General features: G+C 36.0%; 2 protein-coding genes across 5 annotated transcripts; both read left to right on the forward strand.

The window, feature by feature from the left end:
- Positions 1-9,446: 9,446 nt before the first annotated feature.
- LOC145802891 (protein FAR1-RELATED SEQUENCE 9-like) lies at positions 9,447-10,962 on the forward strand. Its single transcript, XM_082895702.1, has 2 exons — positions 9,447-9,839; positions 10,438-10,962. The coding sequence occupies exons 1-2, from the start codon at positions 9,447-9,449 to the stop codon at positions 10,960-10,962; spliced, it is 918 nt and encodes a 305-aa protein (XP_082751828.1).
- Positions 10,963-19,999: 9,037 nt separating this feature from the next.
- Positions 20,000-24,987, forward strand: LOC114309652 (protein NLP1). 4 transcript variants are annotated; one of them, XM_082896199.1, is made up of 5 exons: positions 20,000-21,342; positions 22,693-22,972; positions 23,060-23,446; positions 23,493-23,553; positions 24,397-24,987. In XM_082896199.1, the coding sequence occupies exons 1-5, from the start codon at positions 20,461-20,463 to the stop codon at positions 24,404-24,406; spliced, it is 1,620 nt and encodes a 539-aa protein (XP_082752325.1). In that variant the 5' UTR covers positions 20,000-20,460; the 3' UTR covers positions 24,407-24,987. The 4 variants fall into 4 exon arrangements, with proteins under 4 accessions (XP_082752325.1, XP_082752324.1, XP_082752326.1 ...); XM_082896200.1 differs by having other exon boundaries at positions 20,044-20,946; positions 21,056-21,342; positions 23,060-23,553; XM_082896201.1 differs by having other exon boundaries at positions 20,047-20,171; positions 21,056-21,342; positions 23,060-23,553.
- The last annotated feature ends 2,723 nt before the right edge of the window (positions 24,988-27,710 follow it).

Consider the following 27,710-nt stretch of genomic DNA (forward strand, 5'->3'; position numbering starts at 1 on the left):
AGACAGAACTTTCTTCAAATTTCTCCCTACACAAGCCAAGCCGTAACATTTCAAAAAAGAGGCTTTACAATAAAAACGAACAAATAATAAAAGCGAGAAAGCAATCAGCCACATGGCTCGCCCCTCCGTCTAGGAATAGGGTCGGCGTGATCCTCCCCTTCACCAAATTCCCAGTTACCCTGGACAATGACCATAACATCATCAACTCGTTTTCCAGAACTAGAAAGCATAGTTATCAGCTGATGGTCGACATCCTTGGCCCTAAGGAAGAAACACCCGTGTCGAGCAGAAGACTTAGCCAAGGCATAGCAATATCGGATGGCTGGAATGCCAAGGTTAATTCTTAGGCGACGGTTGAGTGCTATAACCCCCATTATGACTCTAAAGAAATTCACATTAGGTTGGGAAGGGATTAAACTCCAATGGCGAAGCACAGCCCTAAGAAACGGGTGAAGAGGGAAACGGACTCTACCCTCTGCAATTGAAAAAAAAGGAAAGACAATCGTGGTTTCATCCTCCCTCTCCATATCAAGAGTGCCGTTTGCCACAAGCGACAAACGGACATTATCAGGAATGGAGAAATGGCGTTTAAAGCCAACAATACGATTTGATGAGAGGAGGTCTTTTAAATGTTTCGCCATATCCTAGTCTATGAGAATATGCCGAGGAAGGAATAAATCAGAAAGAGTCCTCGAAGCAAGGGAGGAGAGAACTTACAAAGGACGAAGAGGATATCGGAGGAGAGTTTCAGGGACGATCCCGAAGGCAATCCAGCGATGAGCATCATAAAATATACACTGGAAAGGATCTCGAAATTTTAAATGGCAATAAATAGACACGTACGAGGGGACGGGGAGTCGACACGACAATCGAAAGGGGTACGCTTAGATGTCCGCAGGAGGATGAGGCCAACCGCCGAATTTTGGCTCCGACTTTTAGGAATTCAAAACCAAGCACTCCAGCCAACTGTCGTCGGTGAAATGCTTGGGGGGCAATTGTGTGAGCCGAATAAATAGAAGAGTCGGAGGATGCGCGCTCCAGAAATTAGATACTATCCGGCTTCATATTGCGTGACCAGGACGCCGAATACGTGAGTAAAGCCGAATAGATGGAGATCAGTAGCTCCGAATGAAAGAAAGGGCAATGATCAAAAAGTAGGCCCTGGTCCCGAGGATAAAAAAGAACAGGTATAAATATAGGAACAAAGGTTATAGAAAGGTATGTAAGAATCACTTCACAAAGACTTAGAAAGTAAGCTATCCTGAGTGTCTGAACTAACTTGTCCGTCGGAGTGCTAATTCCGGCACCCCGGCCGGATTGCTTGTATCTTTTCAGGTGACTAACTGAGGATCACTAGCGTCTCCTAGGATCCGAAGAGTATTTCCAAACCACTTCCCCACATACAATGATTATATAATTTTAAATAAAGTAATTTTATTTATTTGCTTTATTATTTTTTGTAATAAATTGAAATTTATTTTTTTTTGCTGTTGTAATATTAGCATCAATGGATTTTTTTCCTTCTAATATGATAAAATTAATAAATCAAAATCTAATTATAAGTGAAATTCGTCAATCTATTTCAAAAAATTGTTTCAAGTCAAATGAGTTTTCAAATAAAGAAAGTAATATTATTTTATGTGATTTATAAATTTATTATTTATTTATATGGAAATATTAATGTTTTTTATTTTTTATTCAAGAGGGTACTACCATTTTATTTTTTTATATTTATAAATAAGTCAATTTAGTTAGTTCAAGTGTAAGGACATTTTTGTCCATGGACGAAAATATCTAAGTGTTTGAAAATTATCATATTTATGTCTATTTATGTTTTGTAATCTCCCATACAAGTGGAGATAGTTAAGATAATTAAATGAATAATACTATATGCACCAATTACTGTACTAACTAGTGTATTAATTGATGATGTAACATAATTTATGATATTTTTGATATTTATAATTTGTATAATGAGTGAAATTAATAATAATAATGTGTGATGGTACACTAATTGATGCATGTAGAATTAAATATATTCTTAACATGTGTCCATTCTAACAAGACCCAAAATTAATAATCAAAATTATAAATTTTTTCATTAATATATAATAATTCTTCAAAATCTATGCTGAATAATAATTTCTCCTTATTTTTATAATGGTGTAAATTGAAGTTGAAGAAAAAAAATCTTATATGTATGATGTGAGTATTTTCTGAATTCGGTATAAGTATTTTTTGTATGTCAAATTTGAAAAAAAAATTTACATGCAATTATTTTAAAACTTTTACACTGATTTACAAATTTTTTAGGGTATAATATACACATTAAAAAAAAAGAAAAAAGAAAAAAGAAAAAAAATAAAATAAAACAGAACATCTAATGTATCAGGCAGCCACCGTCTCTCAAGCAATTGTAACAAATTATTGCTTCTAAATATTATTCAATTAGGCGAGTTGCTTCTAAATATTTTTATGTCAAACATATTAATCGATTGATGATTTGAGATAGAAGTAAACTAATATTAATAATTTAAGAAAATAATTATTCAAATTGTTAGTTGAGATATATTAGTTAGTATATCAATTAGTATATGTAGTATTATCGTTCATTTTTATAATATTTATTACCTTTTTATAATTTATTTTTCCTGCCATATTTAGTTTCTCTTAACAATAAATTTATTTTTCCATTATTCAATTAAAATACAAATTTGGACCCAAAAAAATCTTAAAATATTTCTTTTGTTGGTTTGGCTTCTGTTGAAATGTTTTTGGAGTTGATGGCACAGGTTTCCATGAAATCGAATACATAATCACGTAAGGAGTGAAATCAATTCCGATTTAGAGCTCTAAACGAGCAGTTTTAAAAGCAGCTCTAAATAGTTGGTAACCAACAAGGGAAGATAAAGCACATTTGCATATGTAGTGTGTGTATTTCACGCGCTAATCAAATCAAACCTTAAGTCCCATTAAATAAGGTTGGTTACATGAATTGTTCTTCTCCACGCGGCCTTATCAAAGACCATTTCGTTAGTCAAATTAAGTAGATCCATATCTCTATTTACAAGGCTAACCAACGTTAATTTAGGCCTATCCCGTCCCTTAACACTTCCATCTACTGTTACAGTATCGTATCTCTTCACTACTGCATTTGTTGGTCTCTATTGAATATGGCCAAATAATCTCAATCGATTTTCTCTCAACTTGTCTTCTATCGGTGCTATTCCTATCCATTCCCGAATACACTCATTCCTAATTTTGTCTTGTCTAGTCTTGCCACACATCTACCTTAGCATTCTCATCTTATCCACACTCATCTTATCTACATGTTATTTCTTGGTTGCCCAACACTCTGTTCCATGTAACATCGATGGTCTAATAACCGCTCTATAGAACTTACATTTAAGTCTATTGGGTATTCGTTTATCGCACAGTACCTCAAACACATTTCTCCACTTACACCATCCCGCCTTAATCCTATGGGCCACATCTACATTAATCTCCCTTGCTGTTGTGATAATCGACCCTAAAAAACGAAAATGTTCACTCTTAAGCAGTTCTTGATTCTCAATCTTCACTTCTCCTCTGCTTTCATTGTTACTGTTACCAAACTTATACTCCATGTATTCTGTCTTAATTCTACTTATCCGGAATCCTTTAGATTCAAGAGTTTTTCTCTAAATCTCTAACTTTGTATTAACTCCTTCTATAGTCTCATCCACTAGCACTATATCGTCTGCAAAAAGTATACACCACGACACGTCATCCTGGATATTTTTTGTCAACTCATCTATAACTAAAGCAAAAAGATAAGGAGTTAAGGTAGATCCTTGGTGTAACCCTACAGTGATAGGAAATTCATTTGTCTCTCTAGCCGGCGATCTAAAGTGGTCACCACCCCTTCGTACATGTCCCTAATCACATCAATATAACCTTTTGTCACTCCTTTCTTTGCTAACACCCACCATATTATATCCCGGGGCACTCTATCATATGGTTTTCTCAAGGTCGATAAACACCATATGAATATCTCTTTTCTTTTCTTTATACTTTTCTATTACTCTCCTCAAAAGATAGATCGCTTCCATTGTTGACTTGCCAGACATAAACCCAAATTGATTCTCTGACACCTCCGTTATATCTCGCAATCTACGTTCTATCACCCTCTCCCACACTTTCATTATATGACACATTAGCTTAATTCCTCCATAGTTGTTGCAATTCTGGACATCACCTTTATTCTTATAGATTGGCACTAAAATACTCTTCCTCCACTCATCTGGCATGTTCTTAGTCAACAAAATTTTGCTAAACAACCTAGTCAACCAAGCAACGCCCTTTTTACCCAAACACTTCCAAGCTTCAATAGGGATATCATCTGGTCCTAAAGGCTTATTTAATTTCATCTTCTTAAGTGCAATTTTCACTTCAAAGTTTCTAATCCTACGATAGAACCTATAGTCTTGGTTTATCGTATTACTGGCTATTTCTTCCCCTATTGCCGTACCTTCAGGTCCCTCATTTAATAGTTTCTCAAAATAGTTCTTCCATCTTTCCTTAATCTCGTTATCCTTCACCAATACCTTAGAATCTTCACTCTTGATGCACTTAACTTGATTAAAATCTCTTGTTTTCCTCTCCCGTATCTTAGCAAATTTGTATATCCTCTTCTCTCCCTCCTTACTATCTAGTCTAGTGTATAGATCATCATAAGCTTTCAACTTAACGCCTCTCACTACTTTCTTGACCTCCTTATTAGTCAATCTATAGTTCTTAAGGTTTTTCTCAATTCTATTATTTTGCCACTTTTTAAAGCACTCTTTTTTTTGCCTTAACTATCGCTTGAACCTCTTCCCTCCACCACTAAGTTTCCCTAGAGCTGGGTCCCGTTCCTTTCGACTCTCCAAGAACTTCCCTTGAGATTCTCCTCATACAATTGGCCATCGAGTTCCACATAGTGTTAGATCTCTCCTCCGCCATCCCTCTCCTCCATCGTTCGGCGTTTGTTGTCTCCCTCTCCATCTCCGTCTTCTTCTCCTTGTCCATCTTCCCTTTCTCGGTCTGAAAGCATTTGCAGATCTGTCCTCTGCCGTCCCTCTCCTCCACCGTCCGATGTCTTTGTTTGGCGTCTTTTCCCTCTTCGTCTTCGTCCCCCTCTCATTCTAAAAACATTTCTAGGTTAGTTTCTCTCTCCTCTATTTTTTGTCCTTCTCTATCTCTATATTTATACATACACACACGCGCGCGCGCGCACACACACACACACACACATATATAAATAGGATTTTGAGAATGATGCTAATTAAGCTCTAGTTAATCAATTCGCTCAGTAGTGTTTCAATTGCTGCGATTAATTATGCTAAAACTCATTTTGTTTTTTGTTTGAAAATTGTAATCAAATTTGAATACCAGAGCTTGTATGATGAATTGATTTTTAGAAGAATTTTTTTTTTCTTTTTACTCCAGAGCTCGTTCTATTTTTTAATACCAAAAAAATTGCTTTTCAATACCAAAACTCATTCTATTTTTTAGACTTGCATTGTTGATGAAGAAAACTCTGATATCATATGTATTGTAATTGGTTGATGAATATTGAACTGTAGTTTGGACTGGATTTGCATTGTAAATGATTTCTTTTTCAAAAAAATAAAAATAAAATGATATAACCTAGATGGTGAATGAATATTTAGACTGTAATATTCATGAATGTTTCAATATTTAGATGATGATGAATGTTATTGACTGTAATTGAATTTAAATCTTTTGATTTCAGTTTAAATTTTGAATGAGCAGAAATGAAGATTGATTCAAATAGTGATGAAAATCCTTTATTATGAGAGTGAAGAAGTTGAGGAACCTAAGAGAGGTATGTGTTCTAGCTCAAAGCAAGAAGTGTACACATTTTATGTCAAATATGCTAAACATGTTGGATTTTCTATAGCTTATAAAACACAAGTTTTTGGCGATGATAGGGAATTAAGATACTTTGGGATTGAATGTTCTCGATCGAGGAAGAGAACCAAACAATCAGAAGTAAACCCTCTAAAGCCATCTCTATCCACAAAAATTGGTTGCAAAACAAGGATACGAGCGAGCCTACAAAAGGATGGGAGATTTATGTGACGCCCCAAAAATTGGGAACATCAGATAATATATTAACCATTAAATACAAGTTTTATCTAAGGTTACAAGAGTAGGAAACGTCACTAATGAGTCCTTTGGCTAATAACCAAGCAAGATCCCAGGAAGGTCGGAGGAGTCAAAATAGCCTTCCTTCAAAGTCCAACCACCTTAGATAGCAAAGCTACCTTTTTGATAGATCTTGACAAGGTATTAACACAAGGCTTACATGAGTTGACGGAGTATAAGGGTAGGTTACAAATGTTATATATATACAAGTTATAAAATCATGTCTTAAATACAACATGAGATTTATCACTTACAATCTCAAAACACATTTACAAACTAGTTTCTAATCCTCCTAGGGTAGCCGTACGTCCTCAGATGCTTCAGCTTTGCCTTCGACCGGTCTATAGTCTTCAATACTTGGCATGAAACGCCATGAGCTTTGAATACCCAGTAAACGCACACACACCCCGTCCTTTTTTCCCAATCCAATACATCATCACATTTATAGCAAGCAAGCAGTGAAGCATGATATTCAAGTCAATAACAACAATTTCAGTAATAGAGGAAAGGAACATATCATTCAAATAGATAACAAAGGTTATAATGTTAGTGGTTAGTATTCTAGAAATCCCCCAAAGAGATTTCATCCTCCCAACCACAAGAATTGGACACCAGACTATTCAGAACTCCCCATTTTGCTACTTTGTTGCAGAACTAACCTCGAATGCCTACCAATAGTTATATATCGCATAGCGCCAACCGCAGGGCCTCAAAAGGAACAGCGAAAAGAAAAAGGTTTTATCTCCTGAATCCAACCTTATCCTTCCAAAAAAAATTTATCATCCTGAATGTCTTATTCGGACCCAACCTTATCTCACCAATCAAACCATCGCAAAGAGTCTGAATACGTTTGTTCCATTCTAGGGTTTACGCAACAACCGCTTGCACAAGACTTAAACTTCAATTAGGGAGCACATCCCATCAATCCATACATAACACATTATCATCTCTTCATTATTCAAGTGATCGAAAACCCAATACCATCCCAATTAAGTTTTCCGTTTGGATCAATGTTTTAAGTCAAGTTAGAACAAACTTAACAAGATAGTAATATCCACATAAGCATGAGCATCATTAAAATGAAGAAAATAAGGAACGTAACCATAACACATGCAATATCATACCAAGACATGATCATAAACTAATAAGCATACACAAGAGCATAAAACACCCATGCAAAACTAAATTTCCAGATTTAATACCATTTAAAGATTAAAATCAAAAGGGCTATTTCAGATATTCTCGAACCTAGCCTTCATATGGTTCGTAGAGATTTCAATCTAGTTTTCAGAACATGTTTCGGAAATGTGATAGCTTTTCTAGATTTTTAGTTATTTAAGAAATGCTCCAGCGCTGTCCAGATTCGTCGATCATTACGAAAATCAGATTTTCTCACAAACTGCTCACTCGTTTTCAATGAAACCAATTTTAGTTGAAATATAACTCCTTGAGGAAGATTTTTACATAAAATGGAGGTCCAAAATATTTTTATACATTTTTCTAGAAGTTTTGAAAGTTGGCTGTAAAATAGATTTTTCTGGCATAGTTCTTGAAAATATAAAGTTGATGAAAAAAGAGGTCGGCTAGGGGAAATTTTTCACTCCTCTTGTGATGAAAACATGATAAATAATGTGTACTAAACTCAGAAATTTAAGGTGAAGGTGTGCCTTTGGAAATTTTGAGAGTTTGATATGAAAAAAGATAGTCTTATACCGATTAAGAAAAATACAAGAAGGGTAGAATCAAGGCTCAACTTCTTTCATTTCTAACACAACAATACCATCAAAACACATCTGAAATGAATGTTTAAAAATTCTAAGAGCATGTATTTGAAAAAGGAAAATAAAAGAGAGAGTTGTGTTGTAGCTTACTTGCTAGGCTAGGCCAAGTTGAACAAGATTGCTCTCCTCTTCCTTCCTCTCCCTCTTAAGACTTTTCTCTTGCTCTCCTTCCTCTCCTCTAGGCCGATTGTAGGTGTGTGTGTGTGTGTTGTTTGTGTATGCTATGCTAAGTGGGTGGTTGTATATATAGGCAAATTTGGTGTGAAAAGACACAAAGGTCCATTAGTTAGACTTGGTTTGAAAAGTTTAGATTTATTTGGAGTCTAATGGAATAGGGAGTGATTAGGGGATTTAATTATGTGATTAGATAAGATTTAGTTGGCCTTTAGTTGGAATGGAACTAGGTTGGGAACATAACCCTTGTACTTGGTACTTTGCTTCTAGAATGTCATAATTACAAGTCTTGAAAATTAGTCCCTCACACTCTCCTAGGTTGGCCAGCCATGGGGAAGAGAAATGGGGAATATTTTATTCAATTTTTGAGTACTATGGACATATTCCCAATGTATACAGATAGATCCACAAATTGATTTGATGGTACTATAGTATAAAAAGTACATGTACTAGTTTGGGGCAAATCTTGAAATTAATAAAAGAAGTGAGGGCTTGAAATTAAACTCATGTATTGGAACCTTATTTGTGTATTTCATTATGATCTAGTTAGGTTTAGGACTAATTTAAATACCTTCTAATTTGAAGTACACTCATAACAAATCTTTATAGGTACCAAGGTCATCATTGCTCCAAGATTTCAAGGGATTTGTTTGTACTAAAATACAATGATTATAGCCTAGAAGGTATAATGGCTAGCCACGTACTCAAGATTTGGGGAGATTTTCCTATTTATTTTGTATACAAATTCCATAGATATTGTGTACAAAAAGATTTGATGAATAAGAGGTATAGATATATATATATATATATATATACAATGGTACTAACTTGGGGTCAATTTGTGATTTAAGTAAAATATGAGGGCTAAGGCCTTAATTTATGAATTGGAACATTTATTTTAGAATAGAATTTAACTAAGTTAGGGTTAAAGAATCTAATTCGGTTTGAATTTCTTGCTTCGAACAAAAACGCGATTAACCGACGAACGTGATAAAGACCGAAAAAAACCTAAGGTTTTCAAGTGGTAATTTCATATTTAGGGAGTCAATTAGAGTATTTGAAATTATTTCCAAGGTTCCGAAATCGATTAGGGTTTGCGGGTTTTCAGTTGGTGCATGTATTTTGATCCTAAGGTTAAAATTGCAATTAATTAAGAAGTTGAGCGATTTCAAAGAAATAATTTAAAAGTAAGGGACCTAATAGGGTTTACAAAAGTTAGGAGTCTCACAATTTATGTTAACCACAATTAACCTTGAGCATAATCATGACGGAATTCCTACTGACTCATGTCATTTTGCAATGAATAAGAAAATTCTTACTCCTATAAAGAGAAGATTAGAAATTAATGACCAAGCAGGGATTGTGTCTAGCAATTATCACTCAATGGTTGTTGAAGCTAGGGGTTATGGGTTATTAACATTTGATGAGCGAGATGCAATAAATTACATTAACAGAGCTAGAAGATTAAGGCTTAGAGAAGGAGATTCTGATGCACTTCAAAAATATTTTTTGAGGATGCAAGCACAAAATTTGAGTTTCAATTATATGATTGATGTTGATACTGACTTTCGCATTAGAAACTTGTTTTGGGTAGATGCAATGAGTCGGATGGCTTATGAAGAATTTGGAGATGTTGTTTCTTTTGACACAACTTATCTCACTAATAAATATAATGTGCTATTTGCTCCGTTTGTAGGAGTTAACCACTATAGACAGTCGATTTTGCTTAGTTGTGGGTTGTTATCTAGTGAAGACACTAATACATTTGTTTGGCTATTCAAAGCATGGTTAAATTGCATGTCAGATTGTCCTCCAAAAGTTATAATAACTGATCAGTGCAAAGCTATGCAAAATTCTATAGAAATTGTCTTTCCAAATACTAGACATCGATGGTGTTTATGAAAGGGTATTCCCAATATGAGTCCATGAAGTTGGATTTGCAAAATGCAGTGTATGACAGTTTCACAAAAGATGAATTTGAGATGAAATGAAAAGAAATGATTGTAGAATTCAATCTTTATAAGAATCAATGATTGGGGGTATTATATGATGAGCGACATCAATGGTTCCCGTCTTTGTTAAAGACATTTTTTGGGCTAGCATGTCAACTACACAACGAGGTGAGAGCATGAATGCCTTTTTTGATGGATATGTCAACCCAAAGACTACATTAAAGCAATTTGTTGAATAATATGACAATGTCTTGAGAAGTAAGATACAGAAAGAAAAAAAAGTTAACTTCAAGTCTTGACACAAAGCGTTTGATTGCCTAACTGTGTATGGTTTTAAGAAGCGATTTCAGGATACCTACACCAATGTAAAATTCAAAGAAGTTCAAGCAGAGATGAAGAGACTAGTTTACTGTCAGCCGTTTCTTGTGAAAGAGGAGGGTTCAATTTGTATATATTCTGTGAAGGAAGTCGTGGTAGTTTTTGGGAAGATGAAGCATGTGGACTTTGTTGTCTATTATAATTCGACTGAATTTGATGTGCAATGTATGTGTCGGTTGTTTCAATTTAGGGACATCATGTGTGCTCACTCACTCATCGTGCTTATTACAAGATGCATAAATGTGGTTCCAAATAAGTACATTCTACCACAATGGAGAAAAGATTTGAATAGAGGGTACACATGCATAAAAACCACATACATCGACTTTGGGAATGATTTCAATACAAAGGTCTATGATAATATGAACAGAAAATTGATTGGCATTGTACAAGTTGCTGGAAACTTTGAAGGCAAAATAAAAATTATCAAACGTGGGTTGGATGAAATCAAGGAAAGAGTGATGAGGGTGGTGAGAGTAATGTAGTACCTTTTACTAGTAATGTACCACCTATTACAAGTAATGTACCATCTTCTCCGATTGGCAGCATTAATAGAAAAGCAATCAGTAATACCAAGTTGCTTAGTCCTTTAGTTGCTCACCGAAGAGGTCGCCTAGTTACCAAACGAAAGGTCGCCAAAGTATATCAAATAGTCAATTGGTTAAAGGCAACCAAAACAAAACATAACAAATCAAAGGTAAATTGATTGGTATTCATACATATCCATCTGTTTTCTATCATTTCTCTCCATTCAACTTATATTTGATTGTAAGCATGTCATAAATTTGAAGCATTCATTAATCTTGATCAATATAGGGTACTAAGGTGCTTGGAGCTCAAGCTCAAGCTGTGGCAACCACCTCCTTAATTAAGTTAATTATGTGCTTATTGTTAATTATATGATTATGTGTTATTAAGTGCTATTGATTGCCATGTGATTATTTGAATTGTGTTATTGTGAACAAATGTGAATTGGTAACAATAGAACTTGTTTGATTCAGTAATTTGAACAAGTTAAAATTAAGTAATTAGATAGGCAATTAGAGCCTAATTCCCACAAATATAATGAAATTTAGTTTAATTGAAATCATAATATGATGAGGATTAATTTAATTTGAGTGAATTTGATTTCATCTAATTTAATTGAAACTTATAACTAAGGCTAAAACAAATTATTAAGCTAACTTATATTTGTCCCTAGCTAGTCATCAATGTGTAGGAATAAGGGAAGTATAGTGGACCTTTTTGAGTCTTCAACATATACGCAGAGAGAGAGAGAGAAAGCTTCTAGAGAGTTCATCAAAGAAACAAGAAAAAAAAAAAGAAAATTAAAGGAGAAACCTAGGAAATCATTGAAGATAAACCCAATTCTTTACAATTCATTCACTCTAGGTAAGAATTCTACTCTCTACTGTCATGAATTTGAAGAATTATACTTATAACTAAGAAATTCAAGAAGAATATAAGTTTAATTGTAATTTGATACATGCATGGCTTAATATGAAAGAAAATGATGAATTAACTATTAAATTCACCTTACATGGCATAGATTTAATGAAATCCATGATCATATATTTGTTTTCTTACATGAGATTCCAAAATTAAGGGAAAATGCCACGGGTTTTGAAGATTTTGTCACGACCCAAACCTGCCCCTATAGGTTTAGCATCGTAACCGGCCAGTAATCCTTGGATTACCAAACGCCTCTTGGCATAATGACATGTAGCAGGGGCTGCGGAAGCGATTAATCAAGACATACATAGTCCACAGAGCTGTGCAGACATACATGGAGCAGATAACTTAAAAAATTTTATAACAGTAATACAAACTTTACACATTACTTCCAGATACACATTACTAGGCGTCTTGTTCAAACACAACATAGTATAAATGTAGCCTAACATGATTACAAAAACAGCCATGAAACTAGACTTCAATCGGAACCTCCTCGGGAGACACAATGGTTGGCTGACAAAACTGAAGAGTAGGCCATCAACTCTGGGCCTGATCTTGTGCTTGTTCACCTACATACATAATATAAATAGTAAGCCAAAGCCCAGTGAATAATAACAGAGTAAAGACTTTAATGAATGATGCCCATAATATTTCAAATCTCATAACAGAGCTGAATCATAATTATGTCCATATTAAAATCATGTGTGGTGCATTCCTTAGCACAAATATGTCTCTCGGGTCAAGCTTATCAAGTTCCATGAAGGAACATCCAGTACTGGGTAACATGTCTTATACATCGGCCATGGTATTATTTCCCCCAGGCGAGGGCCTATGCTACGATATTGTTGCCCCTGGGCGTGGGCCTGGACCACGGTATTATTTCCCCCGGGTGAGGGCCTGGGCCACGGTATTCTTTCCCTCGGGCGAGGGCCTCATGACCATAAGCCACAATATTATGTCCCCTGGGTGAGGGCCTCGGCTAAGAACACCACAACTACATTTCAAAGAAAATTGGACAATCATTCATTCATACAAAACATAGCATTTCAGAAACTTAACATTTCATATTATCAGAAAATAATTAAAGTTAAACATAACTTTACAGAGTTATTACTCACAGACAACAGGCGTCGTAAGTAGGCAATTTAGCTTCCTTGTGGCGCTAGACCTACATAGTTATAAAATGAACATCGTCCGAATTGCACACCCATAGATGATGACTTAGCCCTTACTTGATTTGGTGTGCTTCTACTTCATTACTCTCATTATGAGGTCTTAATCATGGCCTAGGAATGTTTAGAATGGGAAGAGGATGCAAAAATACACTTGGAAACATTTCTCAAATTTTGCTGAAAATAGGGTCCACGCTCGAGCGGACTGTAAACTTTGGAAAAGTATTGGTTGCGTGATTTCTACGCTCGACTCACGCTCGATCCTCGCTCGAGCGTGAGACTTAAACTCTCACTCGGGCATGAATTCCCCCGCTCGAGCGAACTGCAAAACATATGAACTTCTGCGTATATGCATTTCACGCTCGAGCGTGATTCACGCCGCTCGAGCGGAAGTGCATATACTCAGAGTGCACGCTCGAGCGTGAAATTTCCCATTCGAGCGTGAATCAAATTTCTGGAATTTCTATATTTGATCCAAAAGTTCAAATCCAACCTTCAAGCCTTCAAACTCCATCTTTCTAGGCCAAAACTTGAGAAAATACTTGAAAACTCATAAAGCATCATGAATCAAAGACCATTCAAGAAATCACGGCCCAAAAGTATGCCAATTATGCGAAAATTCAACTTGAAACTCAAAAATAATTCATGAACATGACTTGCATGCAATTCTTTGGACCAAAGCTTCTCAAAACATGATCAAATGCAATATTTAACTTAAAAACATGATCAACTATGACAAAATGACATAGAACATGAAGAATTTCCAAAACAAAGCTAGGATTATGACATGCATGCAAGAATTCTTTGGGAAAACAACCTCAAATGCCATGAATTACATATGCATGTATGTATTGAGCTTTAATTCTTCAATCTCAGCTTAATTGCACACCTAACCCTCTTGAATTCTTATACTTATTGTCTTAAATACAAAGTTTAAGAGTATAGTTCTTACCTAAGGTTGAATTCAAGTATGATTCTAACTCAAGGTCTCAAATTGTCTTTAATTTCCTAGCCAATCCTTTGTTTGAGCTCAAACTCTTTCTACACTCCCTTTCTCACGTTTGTGTGTGTGTGAGCTCAAGAGTGTGTGTGTTGAATGCAAGAAAATGAGATAGTGGGGTCAAAAAGGCTCACTAAGTGATAGGTAAACAAAACTAATCAAATGGCGTAAATTTAATCTGATTTAATCGCTCCAAATCAGATTTCAATTGAACCTACCATAAAATCCTATAAATTCTAATTAACACATAATTCAGATAAATTCCTGTATCGGATGCCGATAAGGCCTTCAATTCACAAATCGAAACTAAGACACGAACAGATCTTTCCACACAGAACAGATATAAACACAGATAACGTAACACACACATGCAAATTAATTCAGAATTCCTCCTTAATTACTGTTAGGCATAATTAATAATGGGTTAATGTTAATCATGAGTCGGGGTTGTTACAGATTTGGAGCTCAAAATGTACAAGCTTTATGAACTTTCATTTCAATTTAAGAAGTGAAGCTTTTGCATGGAAAACTTAGCATTTAATTTTGTTTAAAGCTAGATATATTAAGTTCAATATGTTCTTGTAAGGTTTTGGGTTTTAAATTGTATGAAAATGAAGTTGGAATTATCAAATTGAGGCTTCAAAAGTGAAACAGATTTTCAGATTGGTTTTTCCAGTTCTGCATGTACGGCCTGGGGTACGTATGTGCGGAAAACAGGGCTGAAATTTGTGTGCATTCTGCATTGATCGACACGTGCGATTTAGGCCTTCCGCACGTGCGGTTTCAGGGTAGGTCCTCGATTTCATTTGCATGTTTTTAAAGTGTTTTTCATGTGCATTCACATCTCATGAATATAAATAGAATGAAACAATGAAAAATTAGAACCGAACGAATGAACAACGAACAGAAATCGAATAAATTAACAACCGACTGAATAAAAATGATTGAATGACTTGAATGTAATTGAGTTGTGCTTGAATTTATTTGTTTAGGTTGAATACCGCATTTTTAGTGTATCTGTCTCACGTGTTTCAAGGAGCTCACTATAAGTAACACTGTTGTAAAGCTATGTTCAATTGTAACTATTTTCTGATTGATTAAATGTATTGTTTTCTAAAATAATACTGTTTACTGAATGAATGATTGTCCTATTTTCTAAACTGTACTCATGGCATCCATGGCATATTGCTATTGTTACAGAGATCTCTGTTAGTTCTAATTCTTTGAACTATTGTTTATTGTATTGATAGTCATCAATTGATTGTTCAGTCTTTAAGACGCATTGAATTATTTTGCTATTGGATGTACTACGTATGACTATTATGAATCTAAATGATTAAATGATATGAGATATTGATTGAGAAAATGATCTATTGATGAATCGATTGTTTCAATTATTGTAAGGATATCATTCATAACCTCTTTACACAGTTGTTATTCATTGTGGTCTAACTCATTGTTTACTATATGTATGTAGGTGATCGGGCACCGGATCAGAGTTAGCAGCGTCGACCTGAACCTTGTTTTGTCAAGCCAACTATTGTGCCTCACCCCGAGGTTCTGAACCAACACGTGTCAAGGCTTATTCGGTGGTTCAGATTCACCTTTTTATAATTGGTCAAGTGACAAGTATGTTTTATGGTTTTTGTTTATACTGATTTTGGCAATGGGATTTAATTCCCTGACTTGTGTTCTATTTTGTATATATGTGTTTTATGGACTTAAGTGTCTGTATATATATATATATATATATAAGTATATGAAAGTTTGTTTTGTACACTTAAGTCCTCACAGCTCATTGGACAATATTTTTTTATTATTGATTGGCTTTCGCTAGCCCTTATTATTGTATTACTGTCATTATTGTTAAAAAGGACTTTGGTAATCATGGATTATTGGCCGGTTACAACGCTAAACCTATAGGGGCAGGTTTGTGTTGTGACACAAGCTCAATCTCAACCTCAACCTAGTGCACGCAGAGAGCTTTATCCTTATATGGTTAGCATGCAAAATAGTATATATGTGCCGGTACGTGTACATCATATGAATTTAAAACGATCAGTTTATTTTATTTTTCAATAATGTTTATTAAATTGTTTTTAACATGTCATTTTAATTGAGTAGGGACAGATGGTCAATGCTATTGGAGGCATCTCTCTCACAACGTCAGATTATATTGGTGGCACACCGGGAAGTATGGACATTATGAGAAGAAAAGGTTTTATGACTACTCTAACTCAGATTTATGGAGTCGGCACATCTCTTACCCCATCGGACTGTATTGGAGGCACACCCAGAATTATTGACATTATGAGAAGTCAACAATCCATGAGTGCTATGCATCAAATTTATGGAGTCGTCCAGTCTTCTTTTGTTGACTTGAATGTACAAATGGACCGAAATGACTCTCGTTTTCGTTAGTTGGAAACTTGTAATTTTAATGCATTTTATGTGACTGAACTTGGAGTTTATTTTGTTTTGGATAATTTAGTTTATGTTTTTTTGGATTGTTTACTTTATGTATGTTTGGATAATTTGGTTTATTTTGGATAATGTAGCACCTCTCTTAGTTTGGATAATTTAGTTTGTGTTTAGGACTATGGTTGATTTGGTATGGATATCATCCAGTTTGGTTTATTGAAGGTTGTTTTTAGGACTATGGTTGTGAAAAAGTATTCTTTTCAAATTTATCTATGTTTGAATACCTTTGTCATGGTATTGTCATGATATTATGTGGGTTTTGATGCATTGATTTGTATCTGTTGTTAGGTTGTCATATGTCTATTGTTGAGGAAGATTGTTCGTTTTATGAATTATATTCCCAACAGCAAATCCAGGAGATTTTACTTTCTTTCAGTAAAAGTATTGTTTTATTGCATATGTGATGAATTTTTGAGTGATTGTGATTTAACGGATCTGGTATACCTTTGCACACACTTGCACATGCAATGGTATGTGTGTGCTCATAATTTGTAAGCCATTGGTACATAAAACACAAAAGGTCGTGTTCAATTCTTATTGTTAGATATCCAAATTAATTCCATTGACTATGCTCTTTCAAGCAAATAACATCTTGCTAGAAAGAAACCAAAACAAATCTAATCAGTGAATTTTCAAATGGAATAAACTATAATCACAATATTTTCAAAAGCTGTTGTGAAATGTAATATAGATATTTGGGGGTTGAAACCAATGTTTTCAGTGGTGAGAAATGGCATTGATAACTACGATTTTATTTTATTTTTTAAAATAATTAAATATATTGTATTCCTTCCTCCATTGACAACTCTATGGCATATTCCTCCCCTTTTAGACCTATTGTTTGGAGTAAAACATATTTGTCGCAAAGATGAACTGTTTACAATTTGAAGGAGAAAAAATGTTCCTCAAAAGAATTTCAAGTTTTACCAATCATCCATCATAGTTTCCCTAGCATTTTTTAGAGTACCAAAAAAAACCTAATAGAACCTGATTGTTGGAGTAAAGAGAATAAAGAATACATCGGATCTATAAAGAAACTGATAATCATGTTAAGTCACCGATTTGTCCAAAATCTTAATATATTAGGAAATGGGTCCAGTAAAGTGTATTAGGGTATCCAACGTCTTCTTCTCACATTTCAAAAAAAAAAAAAAAAAACACACTATTCCAAGACCTCTATACATCTAACAAAAGAAAATTATATTTTATATAATTTTAGTATGAAATATAAGTCGCTTTATCTCTTCTCCCTATCAATTAGTTAACCAAATTTCTTACTTTTATGAATTTGCAAAATCTAAGTCCTATGAGTTACAATTATATAAAATTCCTGTAAAACCTGTTACAGAAGCAAAAATCCAAGTTAATTTACTTGCAACAATTAATTTTTTTTTTATATTAAAAAAATGATAAGGCTTCAAAACAATAGAACACCAAACTTCATGTAACTAGCAATATTGTTTTAATTTGTTCAAATTCAATTTGTAAGTCATATATAGATAGAAACATACATAGAAGCCCCAAATCAATTTCTAAGTCATATATACACAGAAACATACATATAAGCCCTAAATCAATTTCTAAATTACGTAGACATAGACACTATAGTATGCCTAAATCAATTTGTAAGTTATATTGTTATACACACACACACACACACACACACACACACACACACACACAAAAGCTCTAATCCTAAATCAATTTCTAAGTTATATACCTCTAAGGTTGGAGTTGCTGGTATGGGTTGCTCGTCGGAACAGAGATTTGGTCGGCAACAGAAGATACAGGCTCGATCGGCTTGGTCGGAAAGAAAGTTGAGAGAAGACAGAGAGTCCTTCACCATCTGGTGGGACTGAGGAGAAGCCGAGAAGCGAGATAGTTGATTGTTGGGAGTGAGTATGGAGGGAGATAGAGAGACTCAGTCGGAGAGAGTCGATCGTCGGCGGGGTTGGAGTATAGCCGCGCTCGTTGGGGAGTGAGAGGTCAAAGAGAGAGAGAGAGAGAGAGAGACAACAACGAATAGAGCGAGAGAGAGAAGAGAATGAGTGAATAGAGAGAGAGAGAAGAAGACTCTGAAAATAATTTTGAAATTTAAAATCGAGAATGAGAAAGAGAGAGAAAAAGGTGAGTTAGCAATAGTGATTGCCACGTCGGAGTCACGTCATTCGAGCAGCTCTAGAGCTTCGAAACATTTTCGGGAGTGAAATAGTGGAACCATTTGTTGAAGTGATTAGGAATGGCAATGGGGTGGAGCGAGGCTGGTGATCACATTCCCCGTCCTCGATCTCCGATGGTAAAAAATTCTCCGGCCCTGGCCTCGATCCCCGACGGGAAACCTGTCATCGTCTCCATTCTTGCCCCCTAACGGGGATCGGGTTTCCCTGACCTTGAAAATTTCCCACCCAAATCTGTTTCAACATCATCAACAACTTTTAATATCAACAAAATCATCAAGAAAATCATCAAAAAAAATCATGACATCTGTGTGTCATCAAACAGATCTGAGCCGGCGATGGTGAACAAATATGAGTGTGCATCATCAATCAAGAACATCATCAACATGCATCAACTATCAAAAAAAAAAAAAAAAAAGACAAATAGAGACAGATCTGAGTGTGCATCATCAATCAACACAAATCTGAGATCTGTGTGTCATTAAACAAATTTGAGTCGACGATGGTGATTGAGACGAAGGTGGACCACAGTGGCTGCGATTGGCGATGGTGGCTGCAATTGGCGATGGTGACTGTGACGAAGGTAGACGACGATGGTTGCGATGGACGACAACGATGGACAAAGGCAATGAACGACGGAAGTGGACGACGGTGGCTGCGACGAACAACGGAGGAGGACGACAGTACGAGGCGATAGAGGCGGTGGCGTTGAAAGGGAGAAGAGGTATGAGAGTGAGAGAGAGAGAGAGAGAGAGAGACTCTGAGTGAGTGAGAGGGAGAGAGCGAGATGAGAGGCAGTGAGAGGATGATAACGAGAGAGAGAATAGAGGGAAGAGAGAGAGTGTGTAAATGAAAGAGAGAGAAAGAGAGACAGAAACAAAATATATAAAAAGTATATTTTATATATATATATATACTAAGTCGGGGACAAATGGGGCTGGGGCGGGGCCGGGGGCGGGGATTGGGCATTAATCACCGTCTTGGCCGGAAATTGATCGGGAATTAATTTTTAAATATCATTCCCTCCTCGTCTGGAGTGTTTTTCGAAAAAAAATCGTTCAAAACGGGATTGAGAGATCGGTCCCCGTCGAACCGGTTTCAAATTGCCAAGTGATAGCAAAAAAACTATTTTCGGTAATTTTTCTGGTCATTCTCTTGGGGTTGCAGCATTATTAAAAAAAATAAACAAATAAATAAATATAAATAATATAATAAATAATTTCGGAAGGTTCTGCTGAGGTCCTTTTCCTGGTAAGAAGGGATCATCACGACTCCGCGAGTAGGAAAAGGGTTAGTTGACTGAGCCCCTTTTGCTGGTAGGTGGGTTTTGAAGATTTGAGAACCCTCTGAAGAAAGAGGGATCAACTGTATCAGTCAGGGAAGAAAAGGGTTTATGAACCCTCCATGAGGTAAATATATCCATTCAGAAAATCCGATTCTTGTATGTTTTTTTTGTGTATAAAATGTAATGTTTGCATGGATAAGGAGGGGGGATTGTGGGCTTGATATATTACAGAAGCCCATAACTATCTTTTACTTTCGCCGGATTGTGAGTAATCTTCTGAAAATGTACGATGATGAGGAAGACCAACAAAATTCTGACAGGTCGGATAATCCTGATGAAATCGGATCAGATCCGAGCATGCTCGTGTTATCACCTCAGAAAGTGCACACCGGTTGGCGCGCCGTCCAGGTGCCATGGCAAGATCAGAGCCTGTCGCTGGATTTCTTTGGTGTTCCTCTACCACCAACTCCCACCACTGCTATAAGAGTAGAGCGGTTCTCTTTTATTTCTCTTGGGTGGTCAATCCGCTCCGTCTTCTATCTCATTTAGCCCTCATTCTGTCACAACCTATCAATTTTCTGTCTTTGCGTAATGTGTCATGTTTAGACCTGGGAAGAATTGATATGCCATTTGATTTTGGTATTCTGCGTAACGTGCCTTGTCTGACACATTTGATATTCGTACCACTGTCCAGACTTGAACCGATGTCTCATATCATTCCTCGGTCTCATATCCATGCCAGCAGCAAACCATATTTCCCTCCGATCAAAAAAAAAAAAGCAAACCATATTTCCCTCCGATCAAAAAAAAAAAGCAAACCATATTTCCCATCACATAAACATGCCATGAAACCATATTTCCCACCACTTACACATGTGACTTTTTACGATGACATTAAGGTTTGTTACCTAACATTCGATGAAATTTACAAGTTTTTATGTGATCCTGAGGATGAAAGTGAGAATATTAGAGGTCCAAATGATTTGATGTGTTTGTCTCCAACAACAGAGACGTTGGAGGGACGTATCGAACCTACTTGGCCAGAGTACCAATCTGCTAATTCAGCTATGGAGCAACACACGGGTATTCTTCCTCACAAGGTACCACATGTCATGACAAGGAATAATGCGGTTACTGCAACAACATTACAAATGGAAACTGATAAATCAATGACAACTCCATGGAGGAGTTCAGCAAGTGAATCACAAGTATTTTCAGCAACCCTACTGTCACCTCAATGCTTATCAGGATCCATTGCACTGGACAATCTTGCTCAGTCTTGTCCTGTCCCTACAGTAAGCGTGTTTTTCACTTGTGCTTTATATCAGATTATTCACTTACATTTTTCTGTAAACGTTTATGTTTTGTGAAATCGGATTAACTATATATAAAATGGATAGTTTGGAAATACGACTGTCCATTTTATGTACATAAAATTATAAAATCAGATCAACTTATCAGTAGTATTGTTTATGTAGATAAAATTGTTATTGTGGTTTTTAGATTGTAGTGAAATCCATGCAAAGTCCTAAATTATTAATTACCTCTTTTGGAATTCCACTTTGAAATAATGGAGGGATGTTTTCTGGAAGAGGAAAGGTCTATCAATTCATCGATAGAGTTAGCATGTTCTAATCCAGCTCTGAAGCTACCCACGGTTACTACTGCTCAGATTTGTTCTCTCCCTGTTCTGTTATCAGTCCAATGTCATGTCATGTCAGACCTTCATTTATAAGTGGGAATTCTTCTGCAGTAAACTTGTTTTTTTGTTCTGCTTTATACCAGATAATTCGCTTATATTTTTCAGTAAATGTTTATGAATTGTTAAATCGGATCAAATATATAAAATGGATAGTTTGGCTCACTGACTATGAAAACATTTGAATAATATGTTATTCAAGCCATTATATATTTTGATTTCAATGCTGCAGAAAATCAGCTTGAATTTCTTTTTTGCCAAAGTTTATGGCTCTTTTCATGGACATGCCAAGATAAGGAATCCACTAACTAGTTATTGATGTCTTCATCATATTATAAAAATAGCCAAGCAGCAGGTTTGTAGGGACATAGCAGAGTTAGCAGATATATATGTACTGACCCTTGTCAATTGTCAATGCATGCAGCATCTGTGCATGAAAACCACAGAAAAGAGATTCAAATCAAACAAGGTGATTGGTTTCAATAAATGGAGGACCATCTAGTTAGTAACTTGGGAAATGTGAAGATCGATGACCAAATCGTACAACCCAGTTTTTTAATATTGTAATTTGAAATCTCAAATTTGGCATAATTTTTAAGTTTATTTGTCAAAATTTATAGGCATTTTGACAGAATTTGTGGTAGTTCCATTTTGGTCTCTTTAGCTTATCAACCAACTTTTCCCCATTGGATTAGCCTTAGTTCACTCTGAGAAACAATATTCAAACCCAGAAACATTCTCAATTGTATAACAACAATTAATATTGATTGCAAATATACGGGTCCTAATTTTTGTGTAATATGCAAGACTTATCAGAGGTTAGCATCTCACCAATATTGTTGTTTATGTAGATAAAATTATCATTGTTGTGTTTAGTTTGTAGTGAAATCAATACGTCCAAAATTACTAATTACCACTTTTGGACTTACAATTGGCAACAATGAAGGGTTCTGCAGAAGAGGAAAGATATGGAAAAATTATCAATCCCTCTATGGAACATGGACCTGCACTTCAGCCTGACGCCTTTCCAAATGTAGGGAAGATTATGGAGGTTGATTCCTCAGAACAAGAGTCATCTGTGAGATTTGATGCTGCAAACATTGGAGGGAATGTTGTTAGTGCAAACAAAAATTGCACTACAACTTGTTCACAGAAGAAAATTACAATTGCAGAACTCCTACCACTCATTGGTTTGACACGTGAAGCTGCTGCAGAGAAAATTGGTGGTAAGCTTTTACACTGTCTAGTCTATCTTGCTTATAATCTGGTTCGTCTCTAAAACATGCTTAATAAGTGAAGCTGGATTCATGCAGTTAGCATACCTACATTCAAGCGCAAATGTAGGCTGTATAGTATCGTCCGGTGGCCACATTACAGGAATAAAAAGGAATGTCGTTCCCTTCAGCAGAAGCTTGCAGCTGACCCTGACCAAGGTGCAGCAGGAGCATTTGGTGATTTTGTGACAGGTTCACATACTGGTGCTATTGCATCGAATCATCACAACTCACCATGCTCTAAACCCGCTAAACGCCAGAGAGAAAAAAAGACATCGCCCTCTTGTAAGACACCATCAACTGTGGCTACATGTTCAGATCCAGCACCAGCTCCAATGCAAGCCATGTCTACGTTTCCTCAAATAATGCCACATCTCAGGGCAGGGCAAGATGCAAGGATTGAGATCTCAAAAACAACAGAAGATATACTCATTCAATCAGTTGAAGGGGTGACAACTAGGCCTTGCTTAAGTCCCCAGAAACGAGCTGGTTCAGATGTTCCATTTATTCCGTCCCCAAAACACTCTCACTGCGTAAGTTCCCTGTCTATTTCAAATTAGTTTAGCCCTTTCTTCTCCTATTTCTGTGGGGTCATACTTTTATACTTCGCAATCTAAAAGACTCGATAGGTTTGAGAAATGTTTGACAAATAGTTTCGAAATCAGATAAACTATATAAAATGGATAGTTTTGAAATATTAATTAACTGTGAAAACAATGAGTAATATAATATGTTACTCAAAGCCATTATATATTTGATTTCAATGCAAAAGAAAATCAGCTCGAAATTCCTCTTTGCCAAAGTTTCTGGTTCTTTTCATGGACATCCCAAGATAAGAAAGCCACTAACTAGTTTTTGATATCTTCATGGTATCTTTAATATATATGTGAAGTGTGTAAGCTCTATGTTGCGTCCTAATGCGCACACTCCCAAAAATGCCCCTGTAAATGTTCACAATTTCAGAACTGCCCTTTGTGTAGACTTGTTTTGTAGCTGGTTTGTAAATAGCAGAGAAAGCAGATATATATACACTGGTCCTCTTTCAATTTTGGTGTAGTTAAGTTTGCAAAATTACCCATATCATCTATTTTGGTGACACTCTTGTGCTTTTCAATCAACTTTTCCCTGTTGGATTAGCCTTTAGTTCACTTTGAAAAACATTATTTAAACCCAGAAATATTCCCAATTGTATAACAAAATGCGATTAATCTTCATTGCAAATATGGGTCCTAATTTTTATGTAAAATGCAAGACTCATAAGAGATTAGCATCTCACCAAAATTGTTAGTTTATGTAGATAAAATTATTATTATGGTTTTTAGATTGTAGTGAAATCCGTGCAAGGTCTAAATTACTAACCATCAATTGGTGGACAGACTGAGATAATGGATCAAATGCTTGAAAGCAGCCACCCTGCTTCCAAGGGACAGCTCCAAGAACAAAGTACGTTTCACCTTCAGAAGCAAAATGCGGGGACTGCAAACATAAAGGCAAAATATGGAGACAAGATTGTGAAAGTGCCACCCCCTGCAACATCAGGAATTGTTAAGTTGAAGGAAGAATTGGCAAGGAGATTGGGGTTAAAGCATGGCAGCTTCTATGTGGAGTATGAGGATGAGGAACATGATTGGATTCTAATAGCCTGTGATGATGCCTTGCAGGAGTGTTTGACATCTTCAACTTCAAGGGACAATCAAGTAATCAGACTATCAGTTCGTGATGAGGTTGTCAATTCTCAGAATTCCGGCAAAGCTCTAGAGTGCTGAAGAGGAAAATAACTATTATATATATATATGTGTGTGTGTGTGTGTGTGTATTTATTTTTATTTTTATTTTTATTTTTATTTTAAGGTGTGTAGGATTAGTTTTCATGTTGTGTGTCTTCAAATTGGAACAAAATAAAAATTAGAAAAACATTTGAATGTATCATATTGGCATTTCTATCATTAAATCATATATTTTGCTCAGCCCCTTCTAGCTACGTTGACCTTGTGTGGCAAATATAGATCCAAACTTTACTATAAATGAGATGTTTTTATTCCATTACTGCTTATTTGTTATTTTGCTTCACTTTGTAAGATGGAGAATGTTGTCGACATTAGGTCAGGCTAGGTTCAATAATGATGCCTAAGCCCGTTTGTGGGCTAAGTCCAGCGGATTTTTTTTTGGCGGGCTCAGATCAGCCAAAATCTAGGGTCGAAGTCCTACCCAATTGACTTTGGTACAAACGGCCTCATCAGACAGGTCATAGGCATGTCAACGGCAAAACTCAGGGGAATTCTATCTAAAAAATCATCAAATATGCTTTATTTTTCAATAAACACTATTAAATTATTTAAAATTATAATTTATTTTTAATACACCTTATATTTTTTTTCTTAAATTACCTTTCAAGGTATATCCAAATAATAAACATATCAAAAATCCTAAATTCCCATGACAATTTCATAGCTGCTAGAACTGTACATCTGCGGAGGAATTTGGATTCTCTCACCATTGAAGTTTTGGCTGCACGAGAGAGCTTACGTTTATTAGTAGGTCTGTTTGTTTTCAGAAATAGAATGAAGATGATTCATAGTGAGGGGATTAATAGTGAAGGAATTGTTTGTGAGGGGATTAAGTAAAATTGTGTTTATTTTGATGATAGTTGTTAGTGTAGGGATTGTTAAATTATTTTATATAAAATAAATATAAAACAATAAAAAAAATAAAAAAAATACAAAAACATTAAACATTAATGTTTTTTTAAAAAATGCCCAATATGTAAAAAAATTTAAAAAATAAAAAATAAATAAAAAAAAATTCCAAAAAAAATAAAATAAATAAAATAATAATTTTTACTTAACAAAAAATATAAAAAATTAAACATTAATGTTCAAAAAAAAAAATGTTCAACGTGTAAAAAATAAAATAAAAATTAAATAAAAATAAAAAATTTCTAGTCTGACAGACTATTTTTCTAATAACAAGTCTTGGAGGCCCATCCGAATCCCCTTGGAGGAGCCATCCAAATCCGGAGCTCAATATCAATCTCATCCCTATCTCTAAAAAAAAACACAATATTAATGGATCCACACCTCTCTATCAATTCCGATCCCCTCTCTAACTCTCCAAACGAATTTGGATCGTCTCACCATTGAAGTTTTGGCTGCGCGAGAGAGCTTACGTTTTTCACTAGAGCTACAGCTTTGGAATATTGTCCTTGAGGGTGATGCATAGCAGGTCATTTGTATGATATCGAATGAGACAATGGTGGTTGCAAATGTGGAAGGACTCATTAATGATGTTAGATGATTGATGAATAATTCTAGGTGCTGTGAGTTGAGTTTTGTAAGAAGGTGGACTAATTGTGTAGGGCACATTATCTGGCAAGACGTGGTGTGAGTTTGCTTGTACTCTTATATGGGAGTTTAGGGATGGCAATTTGAACCCGCCCCGACGGGGACCCGATCCCCCGACCCTGAATTAGGCGATTTTTTTCCGAAAAATATCCCCAATGGGACGGGGATGGTATTTAAAAATTAATCCCCGATCACTTTCGGGCTGGGGACGGGGATAAGTGTCCCAGCCCCGTCCCCGGCCCGTCCCCGTCCCCGTCCCCGTCCCCGTCCCCGTTAGTCCCCGAAATAAAATTACCATTTTACCCCTCCTATATATATAAACCCAACCCTCCTCTAACACTCACTGTGCGTCTCATTTCCCTTCCTTTACTTTCTCTCTCCCTTTCCCTCCCTCACTCACTCCGATTTCACCAAACCTCCTCTCACTCACACTCACTGGTCTCTCATCTCCGTCCCTCTTACTCTGTCTCTCCCTTTGCCTCACTCACTCTCAGAGTCACTGCGTCTCTCATCTCCCTCCGTCTTTCTCTTACTCTTACTCTTACTCTCTCTCTCCCTTTCCCTCACTCACTCTCATCATCGTCATCATCATCCAGATCCACCACCATGAAGCCATCGATCTGAATCATGAAGCCACCGACGCGAAGCCACCAAGCTGAACCCACCGATCTGAACTGTCAAGCCACTGATCTAACAGATCGTGGTCCGTAAACCGTCAAGCCACGGATCTGAACAACTCTCTCTCTCTCTCTCTCTCTCTCTCTCTCTATATATATATATATATATATATGTGCGTGTGTGTGTGTGTATAATCAACAAATCTGTTGTTGATGAACAATTTTTTTTTTTTTTTAAGTTGTTGATCAAGTGTTGTTCATATATAGATTACATTTTTTTGATGATTATTGTTGATGAACAAATTTGTTGTAGATCTGTTATTGAGAATTGGGAATTGCGTCTGTTGATGAACAAATTTGTGGTAGATCTGTTTTTGAATCTGTTTTTTCTTTTTTTTTTTTAACTGGTTTTTGAATCTGTTGTTCAGAATTGAGAATCACGTCTCTCACCTCCCTCCCTCTTACATTTTTTTTTTATTGTTGTTCTTGTGTGTGTTAGAACAGATCTGGCGGGGATTTTTCGGGGTCGGGGAAACCCGATCCCCGTTAGGGGGCGGGGATGGTGGAGGAGATGGGTTCCCCGTCGGGGATCGGGGCCGGGGCAGGGGAGTTTTTTGTCATCGGGGATCGGGGACGGGGAGTGGCATCCCCGGTCCCGCCCCGCCCCGTTGCCATTCCTATGGGAGTTTCGTCCTTTTTAAAGAAAGATGTTTGTTATTCTTTATGGTTTTT

This window comes from Camellia sinensis, chromosome 11, assembly GCF_055761805.1.
Source record: "Camellia sinensis isolate YWXY chromosome 11, ASM5576180v1, whole genome shotgun sequence".
NCBI classification, from domain to species: domain Eukaryota; kingdom Viridiplantae; phylum Streptophyta; class Magnoliopsida; order Ericales; family Theaceae; genus Camellia; species Camellia sinensis.